We start from the raw sequence: 20519 nt of genomic DNA, 5'->3' as shown, positions 1-20519 counted from the left end.
CACACACACACACACACACACACACACACACACACACACACACACACACCCCTACTCAGTAAACTCTAGTTTACTCCCTATCACCTCAAGGATTAAATACAAAGTTTGGCTTTCAAAGCCCTTCACAACATAATCTCACACACACACACACACATTTCCAGTCTTCTTATACCTTGTACCTTAATACTGCAGTGATCTAGAGGCACTGGCCTCCTGGCTGTTCCTCAAACAAGACACTCCATCGCTCTACTCCTGTCATTTTTTCTGGCTGTCCCCCATGCCTAGAATACTCTCCCTCCTCATCTCCACCTATTGGCTCCCCTGGCTTCCTTCAAGTCTCTTTCCCCTTCATTTTATCCAATAGGTATAAAATGATATCTCAAGGTTGTTTCAATTTGCATTTCTCTAATCAATGATGATTTAGAGCATTTTTATATGACTATAAATTGTTTTGATTTCTTCATTGGAAAACTGCCCGTTCATATCCTTTGACCATTTATCAATAGGGGAATAACTTGTATTCTTACAGATTTTATAAAATTCTTTATATATTTGAGATATGAGACCTTTATCTGAGAAAACTGCCTATAAAAATTTTTTCTCCAGTTTTCTGCTTTCCTTCTTATGTTGGCTACATTTGTTTTATTTGTACAAAACCTTTTTAATGTAATCAAATGCTCCCTCTTATTTATTCAGAAATTGTTTGCCTATCCATAAATCTGATAAGTAATATATTCCATGTTCTTCAAATTTTCTTGTAATATCTCTCTTTATATCTAGGTCATGTATCCATTTTGACCCTATCTTGGTAAATGATGTAAGATACTGTTCCATGCTGAATTTCTACCATACTGCTTTCTAGTTTTTCCAACATTTTTTTACCAAATAATGAAAGCTTATCCCAAAAATTTAAGTCTCAACTAAAATTCCATTTTCTAATCCCTCTTTTAATTCGTTCCTATTTTTCCTGCAAATAGCTTGCTTGTACATATTTATTTGTTTGTTGTCTTTCCCATTAGATTGTGAGCACTGTGAGAGCAGGAACTGTCTAGCACTTAGCACATTACATGGCACATAATAGGAGCTTAATAAATGCTCATTCATTGCCTGGCACAACAACTAGTTTATTTTCTAGTTTAGTGGTAATATTATGACACTCTTCCTCTACTGTTTTACAGAGTTTATATTAAACAAAAAATTAGGAATATAATCACAATTGCTCAGAGCCCTTAGGTGGGAAAATTTCTAATATTTAAGCAGAGTCTTGGCTCTCTGCCTTAAGTATATGTTTATCTATAAATATCATTGGCTTTGATAACGTTTAGGTGTGTAGGGGTGCTGGGACCTCAAGATCACAACACACGGGTCCTGCCTGAAAGAATTGGACCCAAGCCTTCTTTCAGTCAAAGACAAGGTTTATTAAAGATCCACCATATTAGCCAGACTCTTAAGGAATCTGAGCATCTGTGAGCTATTGGCTAGACTGTAAAAATCTGAGCACCTTAATAGAGACAAGATGGACCTTATATACAGAAAGACTGTGAGAGGGATCTAGGGGTGGCCAAGTAGTTTGCAGGGAGAGTGAGGTAATAGAATGCCAGGGACCTGGACCACATGGCCAAGGCAGAATGGAGTTTAGCAAGGATTCAGGTTGGGAATGACGGGGTGCTTGGGTGCTTGTGCTTATACTTGGACCCCAATTTCTCCCTAGCCTCAGAAACACTGTCTCTGACAACCACTCCCCAGCCCAAGGACACTGTGCCTAGCAATTACTCACGCGTGGGCCCCAGCATGACCCTTATCTCTCTCCCTGGTGCAGCTACACAAAGCTGGGGGAGAGAGTGCTGGGCTGCTCAGGCCCCAGCCCTCAGATCATGTCTCTGGAAGCCTCCCAATTTCTCAGTAAGTTGCTGTCTTGTGAGAAAGCCTTCCCTTGTTGCAGAGCATTCTCTCATCAAGACAGAGGGAGACGGGTGCCTTGCCCAGCCCAAGGAGTTTTGTCCTTGGCCAGCCCAAGGACTCTTCCTCCTGCCATACTCCAAAAATCCATACCTCTGTCATCTCCCTCCCTGTCCAGTATACTCCCTGTACTTTCTCATCCATAGCTCCCAAAGACACCTGGAACTTTAGATTACCTCATCAGTGTCCCTGGCATTACTTTCCCATGCCCTTTTCCATATAAACCCTAGCTCCATCCTCAGTCTCTTGCAGATTCGTTAAGAATCCTTGCCCGCTGAAAAGCATATGCCACCTTGACTTAAAGAATGCTTGAGTCTGTAAATTCATTCCAGATGACCCTGTCCAGTACTCCAGTCTTTGAGGGGTCTCAACCTCTCAGACCACAACAGGAAGTAGCTGGGGGCCATAGGGAGGTAAAACAATGAAGGGCTAGGCTCCATTTAAGGGTAACAGACTGGGAGACTGGGTTTAGCCACAGTGAAAAGCCAGTTGATGCGATTATGGACTCAGAGGAACACCAGAGACCTCCTTGATCAACTGGGAGAATTCAAGGAGAATCCCTTAGACAAAAGGACCCACATTCTTTTTGGGGTAAGGGGCAAAGTTCTCAGCTTAGGCCAGTACTCCATCAGCTTCTTTTTGGTTAAGGCAAAATTCAGGTTACTAGAAACATTTGGATAAAGCACTCACCATGTTAAGGTCATCTGTTAATGGACAGGAGAGGAGGAGAGGAAGTTAGGGACAAAGCAGACCTTTTCACAGAACTCGCCTTAGTCCTTGAAAAAGTAGAGAAAATTGGTGGCTTCGGGTCATGTCTTTCACCCCAAGATGCTGATAAGAACAATGGTCTTCCTAAATCTCTCTCTTTTCTGGCACAGCTCAGTTTTACCTTATCTTTCTCCTTTTTCTTGTTGCCCTCAGTTTCCAGCTCTGCTTGGTAAGTCTTAGGTAGGTCTTGGAGTAAGAAGGCTGACCCTATTGCTGCTGCTGCTTCAGTGTTGAGGTCCCTACCGATGAGGATCTAGACCCCAAAAAGGAAAAAACCTGGACTTTTCCACATGGACAAATCTCTAGCATTTGCCTGAGGCCATAATCCCACAATTGACCTTTCACTGTGGCTAAATCCAGTCTTCCAATTCTGTTATCCTTAAATGGAGCCTAGCCCTCCATTGTCTTATCTCCCTATGGCCCCCAGCTACTTCCTACCCTTAATCCTAGCTAAATTCCATTCTGCCTTGGCCAAGTGGTCCAGATCCCTCATTCTATTACCTCACTCCCCCTGCAAACTACTTGGCCACACCTAGATCCCTCCCACAGTCTTTCTGTATATAAGGCCCATCTTGTCTCTATTAAGGTGCTCAGATTCTTATAATCTAGCCACTGCTCAGATTTTTACAATCTAGCCAATAGCGCACAGATGCTCAGATTCCTTAAGAGTCTGGCTAATATGGTGGATTTTTAATAAACCTTTTCTTTGACTGAAAGAAGGCTTGGGTCCAATTCTTTCGGGCAGGACCCACGTGTCATGATTTTGGGGTTCCAGCACCCCTAAACCTCTAGACCTCATCACTACCGCTTCCTCTCAGTTTGTCTCTCCCAGAATGTGTTTCTCTTAAAGAATTCTGGGGTATGATTCAATTCCTCCTTCCAGCTCAAAGATTTTGATAGTCCTAAATTGCCTCTCTAGGACAATTTCTTTGAGTTAACCTTGGCTTGTATCCCCTTTTTGTATCCCCAGCACCTAGCAAAGTGTCTGGTTCATAATGATGGCGTATGGGCCCAAACTGAGACCTTTGCCCCTCACCCCAAAAAGATTTTGGGTGCCATTTGTCTGTGGGCCCCAGAAAAGCCTTAAATTTTCTTTGACTTCACTCATCTACTTGATCTCAAATGGTTGCCTGAGGCTATACTCCACTCAACTGGCCTTTCCTTATCTCTTATTCTAATTCTGATTGACTGGCTCTCCCAATCTCCCTTTGAAATCATAATAAAGAAGTCTAGCCTTTGATACCACCTTGGATCTTATCAACCTCTTCCTTCCAGTTCCCTTCATTGTCTATTCCCAGCAACTCCCCTTCTCCCTGAACTCCTCCCCCAGTCATCCAGATTCTCTTTCCAGGCCCTCCTCCCAACACTCCAAAATTACTTGACTGTATATAAGATTCATCTTGGCCCCCATTTAAACGTTGAGATTTCCTCATGCCCTCTCATCTTTACGAGCATCACTAACATTCAGATTCCTTAAGAGTCTGACCCATATGGCCCAACTCTAATAAAACCTTGTCTCTGGCTGAAAGAAGATTTGGGCCGAATTCATTTGGGTAGGACCCACTGTGGTGTGATTTTGGGGTCCCAGCACCCCAAGAATCTATACCTCATCAATAGTAGATACTTAATATTTTATTGATTGATTGACTGAATGAATGCTTATGCACTGTTATATTTTAAAGTACCGTATATTAATGAGGTGTTATTACATGTTTAAGTATGCTTTTATTATTTTCTAGTTTGCTTTGTATTGGCATCGCTTTGTATTGTAGCTACATCAAATTGTTAACTTTGCCTAATTTTGCTATTAGCTCAGTGTGCATAGATTTTGCTGTTTTGCTTTTCTTGTAGGTAAATATTATTACTTAAGTTTATTTGCTATTATGCATATTTGCTTTTGTTTTATGGATATGCATGCATTAAGATCTTTTGATGTTTTACAAGGTTAATGGTAGGGGAAAAGAATCACAAAAGAGAGGCAAGGCAGTCAGGGACTTCTAATGCAAACCCAGCTAGTTGAATCCATGCACCATATCAGGGGAGGAAGCAGGGAGCAAAGGGCTCCCCCTTGCCATTATGCCACCACCTGACTAGAACCACATCTTGTCTTCTTGAAAGCTGCCTCCAAGAGTCAACAGAAGCCAGAAACTATCTCTTCTTCAACCAGATGTAATACCTGGTGTTGACCAGGGTTTCATTCAGTTTCAGAAGCCAAGATCTTTGCCCTTTTGATCTTATTCAGATGTGCTTTCCTCCCTAGCCCTAAAAAGAACCTGGCTCCTGTTTGTCTCTCTTTATCTCCCTTTGAAAGCAAACTTCTACCTTCCAGTTCCCATCATTATCTATTTACTATCTCTCAGACCTTCCATGTACCGGCCGCGCCAACCTTGTGTCGGCCGCGCCGACCCTCTCCTCCTATAAGGAGCAGGCTACCAGAGTCATACTCACTTCTGAGTCTTCGGTCCTCAGCCGGATAAACACACAGAGATGAGCCATCAGGAGGCGCCAACACCAGAGCTTTATTCAGAGGCCATCACAGCAAGCCATCACAGCAAGCCCAAGCAGCAAGGCCAGAGCAACAGAGCAGGAGCCAAGAGAGAGAGCGTGATCTGACCACGCTTGTTCCTAAATACCTACTTAGCCCCTCCTCCTCAGCCCGCTTACTAGCCAATGATTGTAGGGTCAGATACCGGAAGGGGCTGTCTGAGTTTAGCACACCAAGGGGGAGGGAGTGACGTAGGAGGCTAGGACCGGATACAGGAAGGAGGCGTCTGGGATTAGTGCATAGACAGAGTACGTGACCTAGGAAGTCAGACTCAGATACTGGGAGGAAGGGTCTGGGGTCAGTGCTACACAAAGGGACCCAGGAAGTCAGGAAAGTCACAAGACGGAGGCGTCTGGGGTTGACGTTGCATATAGGGAGGGGACTAAGCAAAGGGAACTCAGTCCTCTGCCGTCCCACTCCCACGTGGCACCACCCCTTGCCTCAGGAGCACAAGCTCGAGCTACTTCCTTGCACCCAGCTTATCTCACATAGCACTGCCCACTGCCTCAGGGCTTCTCCGTACCCAGCCCATCCCAGTCCACCACGACTCCGCCTACCACAGCCCCTGCCTCGACTTCCAAAATACCCAGATCTTACCCTAATCTTGCCACAGCGCCCAACCTGGTAGCTGCCAACATAGACAGTCCCTCACACTTCCAAATGGAATTCTCACCTAGACCCTTTTTCTCAACCACCTCCCCCTTCAACTGGCCTTTCATTGTGGCTACACCCAATCTCCCCTCCATTGTTTTACCTCCCTATGGCCCCTGGCTATTTCCCACACTTAATCCTAGCTAGGCTCCATCGTCCAGGTCCCAGGAATACTGTTCACCCCAACTTACTAGCCACTCCCATCCAGACCTCCTTAGGCCCTTCCTCCCATCACCCCAAACTACTTGGTCATTCCTAGATCCCTCCCACAGTCTTTCTGCGTATAAGGTCCATCTTGTCTTTATTAAGAGGCTAAGAATCTCATGCCCAAAAGGCTGAGACTGTCTCATGCCCACTCATCCTTACGGGTGTCACCTAGCTTAAGATCCACCTTAGCTCCTATTCAGATGCTGAGAACCTCTCATGCCCAAAAGGCTGAAACTGTCTCATGCCCACTTATCCTTATGGGCGTTACTGATGTTGGGGTTCCTTGGGAGTCTGGCCTATATGTTTTATCTTTAATAAACTACTTCTCTGGCTGGAAGAAGATTTGGGTTGAATTCATTCAGGCAGACCCGGTGCTGTGATCCTGGGGGGTCCATTCAAGCACCCCCAAACCTCTACACCTCTTCAGTGTCAAAGGTTTTTCTGGCTCAGCAACCAATCAGGGGAACTCAGCCCAGAGATGAGTCATAGCTAACCAAAAGTGGGAAGAAGCAATCTGAATACACTCAAGTTTCTATGAGATCCCCTAGGGGCAGGTAGAGAATATTCCAAGGAAACCTGGAATCTTGCTGGGGCTTGACAATGCCCTACTGTGCTAGAGCTGGGTACCATGCTGGCACATTAGCTGGACTGGCTGGTCCACCACAGCTAATGAGATCAGGAACTGCCACACAGGATGGTAACCAGCAACTCCGAAGAATTTGGGCCAATCATGCCAGGGGCTTGGGTTCCCCTTTCTGTCCATGGTCATCCTCTCCAATGCTGGAAATTCTTCCTGCTACCAGTCAGCCCCCATTAAGGAATATAGAAGCTCCTGACATCTCTGACCCACAAGGCTGCCACCAAGACTAGGAATGCCCAGCTCAGAATTGCCCACCTATGCTCAGGAAAAGGCACAAACAACAAACCAGAGACTCTTCTAGATGAGTATATGTGCTCTATTTCCTATGTGAAAGCAGTGGCCATTTTTGCCAGAGTTGGTGGAGGTGCTTGGGGCCTAAGCTCTAAAGGGCCCATCATTAGAAGTTCTAGAAACAAAGAAAATTTTCAGTTCACAGTTTCATGGCTCAGGGATGAGAATACAGTACCCTAGCCTGTCCTCAGATAATTAAATATGGGGTCAATCAGCACACCTGTTCATAGCCCCAATTCCAGAAATGGCTCTGGGCTCCTGGCAAGAACTAAACATTGTCCTTTCAAATGTCTCCCTCAGTGGCTTGTATGAAAGAATTACAACAAAGTCCATATGACAAAATTCTCAAACAACCTTCAAACCCAACTCCCACCTCCCGCTCCCCCCCCACAAAAAAAATAAAACTTCAACACATCCTAAAATTCCAGGGATATGCTTTGGTTTGCATTCTCTTACTGTTGGATTCCCTCATGTTACTCCTCAATGGCTGGCTTTATCTATATACATTTATAGGACTAAGGACTATTTGCTCAGTTATATTGTCACTTAAAAAAAAAGCCACTTTTCCCATTTACTTACAAAGAGGGCTCTCTTAAAACTGGAGGGGCCATCTATGAATAGATCTCTCCCAAGGTAATTGGGTGATGAAGATCATTAACAATACCAAGGCATCCAGGCCCAGCTAGGGCAGAGCAAAAAATTCAATCCTTTCAGGCTTCTTTGAAGATAAACTGAATTCTTAGGATATTTCCTAGTAGCATGTTGAAAAGGTTCAAATTACTAGACTGGAAGGCCAGGCCACAGCTGATGGGCCTAAAGAAACTTTACTGCATTTATTTTCAAAGTACAGTTCTTTTTTTCCTTTTCTTTTCTCGACACAGAATATCTTCCCATCAGTCTTTCTTTACTAAATGGCCGTGGGCAGTTTACTACCTAATTTTCCAGAGCCAGGAGATCCCTCATGGTCACCAAAAGCATCATCAGAAGCATATAGTACAATCTGGGATACTTTCCTCTGCACTGCCCATCCCCTATGCCAGTTGTTCTGAACCAGGCCTAATTTAGGTGAGTACCCTGGAAGCTTAGGTTCAATAATGCAATGAAATGTCAATCATAGGTCATTCAACAGCTAACAAAAGGAGATTGACTGAGTCAAAGCAAGAAGAGGATATTCAACAAAGATAGGCACTGAATATGCCTTGAGTTGATTCAGTTGAGCAAAATTCCCTTACTGAGTTGTCTACTGTGGTCTTCTAAGCATCAGAGAATATTCTCAGAGTTTCTGATATCTATTTTGTTCTCAGGAGACCAAGAAGTGATATCAACAACTTGAACCTTAAGTTCCCCAAAACAACTCAGTTTTTTGTTTTGTCTTTGTTTTTTTTGGCTAGGCAGTGGGTTACGGCCACATTTGAACTCAGGTCCTCCTAACTCCAGAGCCAGTGCTCTATCCACTGTGCCACCTAGCTGCCCAGAGACAACCCAGTTTTGAGGATGGTCTCAATGGTTAGGATATTGTTCTTAAAACAACCTTGATACTTGGTGACTTCAATCAAAGGTATGAAAGAACAGGAAAATAGGATTAAGAAGTAAAGTGACCAAAGATTTGTAGATGACTACTCAGAACCCTCATGCTTATATATTAAGAATAATTTCTTCAAGAAGATAACTGGAAAGTATTAGGCATATTGAACATTAAACAATCTTACCAAAATAATTTGACTACATCTTAATACATAGTAAATAACTGGTTTATTGATATAGGAATCATTTCTGAATCAGTTGTCTGCGTGTAATCAGCATCAAACTAATCAGCACAAAAGTTAAAGTCAACACCAAATTAGAGAAAAAGGATAGGACTAAGAAGACATTGCTTGTAATTATTATAATTATAACCTATTCAAATGAACTGCTGACTGTGAAAACTTGGAAATGAATAGTAGTAGAGACATTAACAATGTCTTAGAGAAATTTAACATATGTAAAGCAGGCATCAAAATGGGGAGACCAAAACAACCCAGAAACCACCTCAGCCATTAAAAACTTACTCGCCTTGACATCAGAGAGACATGGCAGCAAAGGAGATTGCTGTTTATTATAAAATTTTTTATAGCTCTCTTCTCAGTGACTAGTGAGCATGTTGGCAATCTGGGAGCCAGAAAGACATAGCTAGTCTAGCTTCCAGATCACACTTACTTTGGGAAATGTGAGTAAATTCCATCCCCAGGGCAAGAAAAGGGATTAGACAGCCAGGACAGCAAACCAGCAAGGATCCATAAACTGAATTTTTCCATCATGGGATTGAGCTACATGCTAGCCAACATGCAGCTCCATGACCTCAGTAGCAGAGAGAAGACTGAATAGCCAGAGATACTCCATTGAAAGAGAGAACAATCCAAAGCCAGATAACACCCATTTGACCTTAGAGCAAGGACTTTTGGGTGAGATTAACTGGAGGTTCCCTCCCTGTGCTCTTGTGGGACTAGAGACTCATTCCCCTTAATCTGCTCATCTACCATCTTTCTTTGGCCCATTTCCCAAAGGAGTATAAGATAAAGCGGAAGCCAGTCATGCTGTTTGTCCTTTCCCTTGCCTGCTTTTGACTGCAAACTGCACACCTGACTTTAGAACTATTAGCTCTTTAAGCAGTACTGTTTTGTTTGTATGCATGTGACAATATATTAAAATACAGATAGCTGTTCAAATCTGGGCCAATTCTACTTTCTTGAATGATATGGTATGAATGGGAAAGCAGAGAGAATTAAACCCAAAAAGGAAGCAGATTTAAATTACTGAGGACTTATAAATCTAAATTGAAGCTGGCAGAGCAATCTGACTGGAGATTCACAAGCCACATATTTAACTGAGATGAGAGTGCATTGGAGGGAGAAAGCGATCAATTTGGGAGAATGGGAGGGACAGAGCCAGATTCCCTATAGTCAGCAAAAAGAACCACAGAAGTTACTGTGCAAGCCATAGTGGTGAGGGTAGTCATTCTGGGTTCAATAAGGAAAGCCATACTACTGAAGGAGACTGACCTGCTAAGAAAGCACCTCCACCTTGTAAGGCAGGCATTATTAATCCCATGTTCTTATGTTCTAGCCCATACTAGTGAGCAGGCACACCAAGCTCCCACTCTGGGACAGTGGGCTTCTAATTGGTGAGCGTTCCCTCTACTTCCTGGTCGTCTTCCTGACATACTGCCCTAGTTCACACACACACACACACACGTTCACACACACACACACACACACACACACACACACTCCAGCTCTAGCTCTGAAAACAGTAAGCAAATCAATACTACTAAAACACTCTGGCCTCAACTCCACTCCCTATATATGTGTTGATTCCCCTTTTAGAATGTAAGCTCCTTAAAAGCAAGAACTGTCTTATTTTTTTATATTTGAAACCTCAGTAGGCAGTACTCAGTACTATATGCCAGCAGCTGGCATATAGCAAACATTTAATAAATGCCTTTTCATTTATTTATTTTACAGATGACAAAACTGTAGCTCAAAGAGATTGTGACATACTTGTTCATACTCACAGAGATTTTTCATAGGCAGAATTTGAATTCAGGTCTTCCTGACTTCAAGTTTAGCACTCTATCCCCTACACCATACTGAATTTAATAAATAGCCAACTATCATTTATGTTTGAGTTTCTTTTATTTATATAAATATATGCATAATAAAGTATACCTAAAAAAATAACAAAAAAAGTACACCTAAGTGTATATTTGTTTATAAGCCCTGAGAAAAGTACTCCAAATATAAAATATGTTATAACATAATAAAGTAATATAATTAGGACTGTCCAGGGAAAAGTCTATAGTTCCATATCTAATTTAAAACCACATATCCAAAGCATCATAACCCTTTTATATCAGCAAGAAATGTTGATTAACAACTTCAAAGAAGCCCATTTACTCATAAAAGATTAATTAGCATTTTGGGCAATATAAGTATATGAAAAAGTGCAAGTTACAAAAAGAAGTTATGGTCTTAGTGCTAATTTATGTGGCCACTAGTAAACTGTAAAAGACTACAATAAGAAGGATCTGCCCCTGTCCAATATACATCTTATTTCTGTCTTCACCAGCTGCCTGAAGCACTTGGTTTATCACCCATGTTTTGAAGAATTGCACCTGTACATAAACACCAGGATAATTTTTTCTGCCACAACCATGTCCAAAACTGGTAATTCCCATTAAGTAAAATTTGCCGGCATCTGGAAGGTAACACATTAAAGGCCCACCACTGTCACCCTATAGAAACAAATATAAACAGATACAAAACAACAATGGTTATTTCAGTATCCTTTAAGCTACAGAACAATAAAGTAACTTCAGTTAACAGTGAGGAATACTGTCTTCCTTCATGGAGTAGAGGCTAGGGAGCCACGTGGGCATACCTATTTTTCTATCAATAATCTATATATATTTTGACTATATATTGATTACATATTTTCAATTTATCTTCCGCCTCTAAATATTCATGTCTTTTAAGTTCAATTCTCCCACCCACATACAGGGGCCACTGTCAATCTGCGCTGAGACTAGAGAACCATAAACCTTGACTGACTTATGGATAAGTGTTCCATCATGTCTTTGGTTAAAAACACCTAAAGGTAAGTGAGTTTGTTGACTGGTTATACCTAGTCATCTAATAGCACTACAAAAATGAGAGAAAAAAAACCCTTTTCATTCATTCTGCATTCATTTAGTTTACAGAAGAAGAAACTGTAACTTGGGTAACTGTCAGTGCCAGGAGAAGGGTAGGCTTACCTGGGAAGCAGGTGTCATAGAGAAATGCACCCTATGATACCATGACGTTTTAGCTACTTAAGGGAGAGGAGGCATACCCAGGATGAAATAATCATCACCACCAAAAAGGGGGTCAAGAGACAGTGGAGAAAGCAAGTCCACATGTTATCAGTGCCTCTAACTTTCCCATCCTAGAGCAAAGACTCAGACATCCCTACTACCCTAGTTATTATAACTGTGCTATATTAGACATAATAGGTATTTAATAGATGTGTGTTCAAATTGCTTAGCTGAGAGAAATATTATGGAGTGCTGCTAATTGAAATATTATTTTTTTTTAAATATTATTTATACTGCTCATTACTATACAGAAGACATGACTAAGAGATATAAAAAGCCTTCTAGTTATTTGCCTCAAGTAAAACATAACTAGCAATGTAAAGCTAATGCAGAAAAAATTATAATAACAAGATGGGACATTCAAAAGCCAAATAAGTTATTTTAAAATTTTTCCTTTGTGTTAGATTACTTGCATTGCATGACTCAGTACCAAGGAGTCAGAGATTTAAATAAACTGACATCATGCCAATTAAATGCTAACACTTTTTAGGTTAGCAGCTCAGGGAATAGTTGAAAGGGATTTAAAAACAGTTTTCTCTAGGAAATCCAATTTTTATGCAATGTAAAAAGGGAATTTCAGAGAACTACTTCATCTAGAGACTTTTGCATCTAGAGTTAAATTTGCAGATTTGACAAGACAACTAGGAAAGTCTGCTGTCTCCTAGAGGCATTTTAACCAATCAATCAAGTACTTCGCTTGGTTCTAGAAATACTAAAACAAACATGAAATATTCTCTCCTCCTCAAGGAGCTTACATTCTATTGGGGGAGGCATGTGCATAAATAAGTATATACAAAATAGATTCAAAATAAATTTTTGGGGGGGAGGGGACTAATTGTCAAAGGAATCAGGAAAGCCTGCACGCCTTTTAAGGTGTTGCTTTGAGCAGAGTTTTGAAAAAAAACAAGAGGATGTAAGAGATGGAACTGGATTCATTTCAGGAATGAGGAACAACCAGTGTAAAGGTGCAAAGATAGGAGATGGAGTGTTGTGTGTTAGGAAGAGTAAGAGCCCATTTAACCAAACCATAGTGTGAAGAAAGAGGGACAGTGTATAATAAGATGATGGCCAGGCTGTGAAGGATTTTAAAAACTGAGTGAGAGTGTGTGTGTGTGTGTGTGTGTGTGTGTGTGTGTGTGTGTGTGTGTGTGTGTGTGTGTGTGTGTGTGTGTGAGAGAGAGAGGGAGGGAGAGAGAGAGAGAGAGAGAGAGAGAGAGAGAGAGAGAAAGTGATAGAGAATCTGCCAAGACTAAACTCAATCAATGTTTTTCTAACTCAAATGAGAACAAATTTTATGTGTATATATGGACGTGTGTGTATGCATGTGTGTAATACGTATAATACATACACATAAAATCAAACCAACGTTACGAGTAATGGGACAAACTAGAAGCCTTTTGAATAAGATCAGGGGTGAAAGCAAGGATGTCCATAGTCATTACTTCTATTTGATATAGTGCTAGAAGTATAGAACTATAGCAGTAAGTAAAGAAAAATAAATTGAAGATGGGAGCAGAGACTGAGAAGAAACAAAATTATTGCTTTTTGCAAATGATATTAATGTACTGTTGGTGGAATTGTGAACTTATTCAACCATTCTGGAGAGCAATTTGCATCTATCCCAAACAGCTATAAAATTATGCAAACTATGCATGCCCTTTTGCCCAGCAATACCACTAGTAGGTCTGTATTACAAAGAGGTTAAAAACAAAAAGGACCTATATGTACAAAAATATTTATAGCCGCTCTTTTTGTCATGGCAAAGAATTGGAAATTGAGGGCGTGCCCATCAATTGGGGAATGGCTGAACAAGTTGTGGTATGTGATTGTGATGGAATACTATTGTTCCGTAAGAAATGATGAGCAGGCAGATTTCAGAAAAACCTGGAAAGACTTCCATGAACTGATGCTGAGTGAAGTGAACAGAACCAGGAGAACATTATATACACTAACAGCAACAATGTGCAATGACCAACTTTGATAGACTTAACTATTCTCAGCAATATAATGATCCAGGATAATGCCAAAGGACTTATGATGAAAAATGCTATCCACCTCCAGAAAAAGAACTGATGAAGTCTGAATGAGGATTTTGATGCATAGTTGTTTTTTTTTACTTTACTTTCCTTGGGGTTTTTTGGTTTGTGTTTTCTTTTACAACATGACTAATATGTTTTACATAACTGCACATGTATAACCTAAATCAAATTCTTGCCTTCTCAAGAAGGGGGGAAAGGAGGGAGAGAGGGAATTTGGAACTCAAAATTTTTAAAAATGAATATTAACAATTATTTTCATATATAATTGGGGAAAAGAAAATATTAAATAAAAAAAGAAAAGAATGTCAATGAATCATTAGAAAAAAAAAGCAAAAGAAAGCAGGAAGAATTTCAAACAAGGACACAGACAAGAAAAGCAGTATAAGAAATATCATGTTAAATTTGAGTTATACAAGAAAAAAAGCCCACATTGGTGGAAAAAAGGATAAACTATACATAACAAAATTCCAGTTTCATGTATAATCTTTTTGTTTTCCTGTACATGTTGAAACATTAATGTTTGCTAATGCTTATTAAGTTCAAAATAAAAAAGAATACTTTAAATAAAAATATATATTAATTTTTTAATATATGTAAAAGAAATTCACAGTTCCTTACACAATCTTCTTTCTGGTCCTACTTTGTATCTTGAAATGTTTGTGTGAGTTGATGATTTTTAGTTTCAAAATATAAAAGGAAATTTAAAAAGAAAAATCAGTAAACTTGAGAGTCGGGAGCCAGTACTATGTAACCGCAGGCAGGTCATTTGACCTCTCTGAGCCTCCTTTTCTTCACATGTGCCTGACCTCCAGAGGCCCTGCTTTCCACTCCATGGGGCTCTGAACACCCCTAGAGTCCAAGTTCAACCTGACTTTCTTACTTTGCTTCATCCTAGAGAGTCAGAAATAACTCCAGGGATATTGTTAAAATAAAGCCTAAATATGACTCACATCTAGGGTTTCTCCCAAATGTGGATAATATTATGTTCCTTCTAGAAAAGTCATTCAATTATTAAGGAAGGGTAGGAAAGGAAGGGAATTTGGAACTCAAAAATTAGAAATAAAAAATGTTTAAAATTGTTTTTGCACATAATTGAAAAAAAACAAAAATTTACTTTTAAAAAAAGTCATTCAATTTACAACATGAATATTATGCAAAAGAGAGCTATTTATTTCATCCACCACAGATGCTGCCTAAGGTGCAAAAGATTCAAAGAACAAATATTGCAACCATAAAACAACCAATGAGTACGTTATCATAATTATAATTTCCTCCAGAAGACAAAGGTCTTTTATGGGAATTCTGAACAATGATTTCACATTCATTTCAGATCTGCATTGTCTGAACAATTCACAAAGTCCAGATCTCCCGCCCAGTCAGGCCCTGGCTTTCTTTACTACTTCAGCTATGGGATAGTCCTGGTGGTGGTGGTCATTTCTGAGAATTATGCAGTTGCAAAAATCTCCCTCCTCTGGTTGGCTAATGCCTGAATCCTGATCTCAGGACCTGAACCCATGAGGTAGTTGTCAAGTCTGGTAATGTACATTTATTAGGATTGCTAGTCTCAGGGAAGAAGATTGTTGTGCTCAGGGAAGAAAACAGAAAGGAAGAAAGGAGTCAGAGATTTGTGGTCCACCTCAGGCTGCCAATTTCTGCAGTAATTCTGCCATTGCTGCTTGTCAGAGGGGGAAAGAAATCACCTCCTCACGCTTACAGGAAGTCCAAGGGAGGGAAAGCACAAGCAGAGGAAGAGGGGCCTAAAAGAAAAAGGTCCAAAAAAGAGGGTAGAGCCATTTCTACTACTCTTATACATGACAGAGAGGATCTTGACAACCCTGCTGACACCTGGTCACCATCAATGCAAGACACCCAGTTCCTGGGGACCAATCAGGAATTGCTCTATTCTCCTAGCATGGAGCATGTTCAGTTCCATGAGTGTCCCAGTTAAGCAAATCAAGGTTTGGGGTTTTTTTCAGATCACCCCAATACACCACAAAATTATGCAGAATGGGAAAAAAAAAAGGCCCAGGCAAGGTGGCTTCTTGCTTTTACTTAGGCCTTTCTCATTTCAAGGATCTGTAAGAGGCAGTGTGGTATACTGAGAAGAACATGTGACTTTAAAATGGAGAGACTTGTGTTTGAAGCCCACCTTTCACAGCAGCTGTCAAAGCAAGTGACTTGACCACAGGCAAGTCAGTTCCCCTCTCTGAGCCTCAGTTTTCTCATCTGTAAAATATGGATAGTAATACTTGTATCACCAGGCTTATGTGAGGAAAGCATTTCCTCTGTAAACTTTAAAGTGCTATAGAAATGAGGGATTTTATCTCATCATTGCTGCATACTAATCTTTTACTTTTTCCTACTAGCTATAGCACTCCTTAAGGTGTGCAAACCTTCTCTTCTCCTCTTAAGCAACCTACACTATCCCTTCTCTCTTAACAGAGGACCTTGCCAGATATTTTGCTGAAAAAAAAAAAAAAAACCAAACCATCTCTCATGGGTACCCTCTTCTCCCCAATTCTATACTTCAAATCTCCTTAGCATAATCCCCCATTCTCTCTTTCGCTCCAGTCTTAGAGAAGCGGATGGTCTCCAGTGCCAATCACTTGCTAAGTCATGTTTATTCTATCTTCACAACATCTCTTATGTCCATCCGCGCCTCTCCCATCATGGAGCCACACTCTAGTTCAAGCCCCATCACCTCTCACCTGGACTACTGCAGTCACCTCTTTATTGGGCTCCCTGCATCCAGCCTTTCTCCTCTCCAATCCAATTTCCACAAAGAAGCCAAAGTGCTATGCCTAAAACTAACGCCTGACTGCTTCTAAAATAACTGTTTGGCATTTAAAGCCTTTCACAATCCGGCTCTAACCTCTTTTTCCAGACTTGGAAACACTAGCCTCTGTGTTTCTTTTCAATAATGCTTTTGGAGATGGAGGTTGCTTACTGTGAGATGTTCCCCAATGCTGTGGAAAAGAAAGTAAATGGTAGCCTTCAGCAAATTTAGACCAATGTGAATAGTTCAGCATCATTAAGAACTATACCCTGAAGAAAATTGCAATACACCGTTGGTTGCTGAATTTGCATAATTTCTTATATTTAGGAATGATAGTGGTCATCTCCCAAACAAATTTTTCAATGGTCAGAAAAACCTTGTGAAGGAACTGCTGCTGTGAGAGGCCATAAGGAACTGTGCAACATGGACTTTGCGGGGATGTGATTAGAAGGAATATGCCTGATTCTCCCCAGGAGCCCCCAAAGACTCTTCTGGGACTGGGGAGATGGAAGAAACTGCCAAATACACCCCAGCTGCCTCACTGAGGACAGGGCAAACTGCACTAGTTTAATAAGTTTAAAAACAGAGTGCTTCCTGTTTAAATCATGACGTATCGACTGCAGTGTCTTGTTTCTCTTCTCTGAGGGACTTCGAGCGAGGCCCTGCACAGTTAAGGCCCTAGATGTCCTCCTTGCGCCTACAAGAAATGGTTCCTGATTGCACATGGCATATGTGGGCAATTCTGAGCTGCAGACTTACAAGTTCTTGTAAGGGCTGAGCCTCCGGGTGGTAGCCAACTGAAAGTCAGAGGAGTTTCCTGTATTGGAAAGGGTGGCTGCGAACAGAAAAAGGAACCCAGCCCTGCCATGATCGGCCATAATCCTTTGAAGTTGCCTGAGCCATCCCACATGGAGGTTCCTGGCCTTTATCAACTCTAGTAGACAGACCAGGGGCAGTGACACCTACCCCAGTAATTAGGGGCAGAGTCAGGCATCAGGAAACAACATTCACCCCCACCCCAGATGGTGGAGTCAGGCCTCAGCAGTAATAGTGTGCACAGTGCATCTGCCCTGACCCAGGGAGGTGGTGGCAGTACAGGCTGAGGTGATACACTTTACAGGAGAACACACAGACCTGGAAATAGGGGAGCAATGTTTAGCACAGCACAGTGGGGCAGTGGCAACATTTCAACAGTACTCAAGTCCTAGCACAGGGAGGCAGAAGTTGACCATGGCAGACTGGGCACTGGGTAGACCCAGACAGGAGTTGCAGTGGGCCCCAGTGGCACTGACTGCTCAACAATAGCAGAACAGGCCCTGGCATGTAAACAAAGGGCCTTTACTTACGATGATCTAGAACTGAATGGCCTCAAGCAGTACAATACCCTGTAGTCACTGGACGGCTGCTCCCTGCTCCCTGCTCCTTTCTGACCACAAGGGGAAGGTGAAAGCATCTACACAACCTCCATAAAAGAAGAGAGACCACCACTGAGTGTTTTCTAATAGGGCAAAGATTTAGTATTCTCTCCTCCCACCCTAAAACTTCCATGAAGTTCTTAAGGAGGGGAGGTTCCATCTGGTGGCTGAGGAAACACTAAGTGGGTTGTGGTACAAGGCAGTTTCCCCTGATCTATGATGATGCCAGTGCAGGAAATGTTATCTTCTACTGAAGTCCTAATGCTCCTAACGTTCTTGGTGCTGCTCCTGGTCACATTTACCTCCTGATATTAAGAGACTCATTGTGAACTGCAAAGATTTGTCATCTCCCACCATACTTTGATCTTTTAGATGTATAATTTAGTACTTGGGGAAATTCTGGTCTTTGTTATCCCATATTCAGTTACTCCTCCAGGGAGCTGTTACATCATTTATATTGTTTTCTATCTTTCTGTTAGTTTTTTTTTCCTTCTTCAGTGCTGCTTATGTCAGGCTTCTTTCATCCTAGAGGTAGGGCTACTGAAGCCCTAAATTCATTTAAAGTATTTAAGGAGAGGCATTGCCCCAAGGTGGAGGCAGAGCCAAGATAGCTGAGTAAAGATAAAGATAAACTCAGCTGAGCTCTGTGCTAAACCCCTCCAAATACCTTTAAATAATGACTCTAAACAAATTCTAGAGGAGCAGAACCCACAAAAAGATGGAGTGAAACAATTTTCCAGCCCAAGACAACTTGGAGAATTGGCAGGAAAGATCTGTTGCATCAGGGTGAGAGAGAAGCACAGTTCAGCACAGGCTGCACCAGCAAAAACACACACTCATCAAATCAGGAGAAGGCCTTAGGGTGACTGAATCAGTGGCAGCAGTGGCAGTTTCCAGACCTCTGATGGTAATGTGATCAAACAATGGGTGAGAAGATTTACAGGGGTCCCTTTGTTGGCACCAGGGGTAGGACTCTGCTGCATTGCCTATACTTGGATCTGGGTGCAGTCCTAGGTGGCAGTCCCAGGGCAGGGAGAGGCACTATTACAGCAGAGTTTGTGGCGACACTGAAGCAAGGACCCTGGTCACAGTTCCAGGGTAGAAAGAGTGCTTGTGGTTACTCACAAACCAGTGCCCAGGACAGGAGAGTAGTAAACACACTTCTCCTTAGATCATACCACCTTGGAAGAGCTGAAAACTTACAGGTCCCCAGAAACACCTCTGAATACAGCTGCACAAAAAACCTTAAGCTTGGAAGTTCCCCCTCCACTTAAGAAGCAGAGCCCCACTTTAGCATAGAGTTAAAAGTCAAGAAACAGGCTGCAAAATGAGCAAACAACAGAAAAAAATTCTGACCATAGAAAATTACTATGGTAACAGGGAAGATCAAAACATACACTCAGAAAAAGACAACAAAGAAAAATTTCTGCTTCCAAAGTCTCAAAGAAAAATATGAATTGGTCTCAGGCAATGGAAGAACTCAAAAAAATTTTAAAAATCAAATAATAGAAGTAGAGGAAAAATTGGGAAGAGAAATGAAAGTGATGCAAGAAAATTATGAAAAAAGATCAACAGCTTTGTAAAGGAGGCACAATAAAATACTGAAGAAAATAACACTTTTAAAAAACAGACTAGGCCAAATGGTAAAAGAAGCACAAAAATCCAAAGAAGAGAAGAACTCCTTAAAAAGTAGAATTGGCTAAATGGAAAAGGAGGTACAAAAGTTCATTGGAAAAATAATTCCTTAAAAGTTAGAACTGGGCAAGTAGAAGCTAATGACTTTATGAGACATCAAGAAACAATCAAACAAAATCAAAAGAATGAAAAAATAGAAGACCATGTGAAATATTTCATTGGAAAAACAATTGACCTGGAAAACAGATACAGGAGAGATAATTCAAGAATTATTGGACTACCTGAAAATCATGACTTAAAAAAAAAAAAGACCATAGACATCATCTTTTAAGAAATTATCAAGGAATACTGCCCTGATAGTCTAGAATCAGAATGTAAAATAGAAATTGAAAGAATCCACCAGTCACCTCCTGGAAGAGATGCCAAAATTAAAACTCCCAGTATTATAGCCAAATTCCAGATCAAGGAAAAAAAACTGCAAGCAGCTAAAATGAAATAATTCAAATATTATAGAGCCACAGTCAAGATAACACAAGATTTAGCAGCTTCTACATCAAAAGATCAGAGGGCTTGGAATATGACATTCCAGAGAACAAAAGATGTAGGATTACAACCAAGAATCTCCCGAGTATAATCCTTCGGAGGAAAAAATGGACATTTAATGAAATAGAGGAATGAAATAGAATTAAATAATGAAACAATGAA

General features: G+C 41.1%; 1 protein-coding gene across 1 annotated transcript in view; it reads right to left on the bottom strand.

Moving 5' to 3' along the window:
- Window positions 1-10945: 10945 nt before the first annotated feature.
- LOC114029823 (transmembrane protease serine 12-like) overlaps window positions 10946-20519 on the bottom strand; it is a 41104-nt gene continuing 31530 nt past the window's right edge. The window contains exon 5 of the mRNA XM_027844480.1: window positions 10946-11331. Coding sequence (XP_027700281.1) covers window positions 11080-11331 — 252 coding nt within the window. The 3' untranslated portion in view covers window positions 10946-11079. The remainder of the gene's footprint in view (window positions 11332-20519) is intronic.

The sequence above is a fragment of the Vombatus ursinus genome, unplaced genomic scaffold, assembly GCF_900497805.2.
Source record: "Vombatus ursinus unplaced genomic scaffold, bare-nosed wombat genome assembly UNPS02014941.1, whole genome shotgun sequence".
In the NCBI taxonomy this organism is placed as follows: Eukaryota; Metazoa; Chordata; class Mammalia; order Diprotodontia; family Vombatidae; genus Vombatus; species Vombatus ursinus.
Note: the sequence above shows the minus strand (reverse complement) of the source record. Positions and strands in the feature narration are given on the sequence as shown.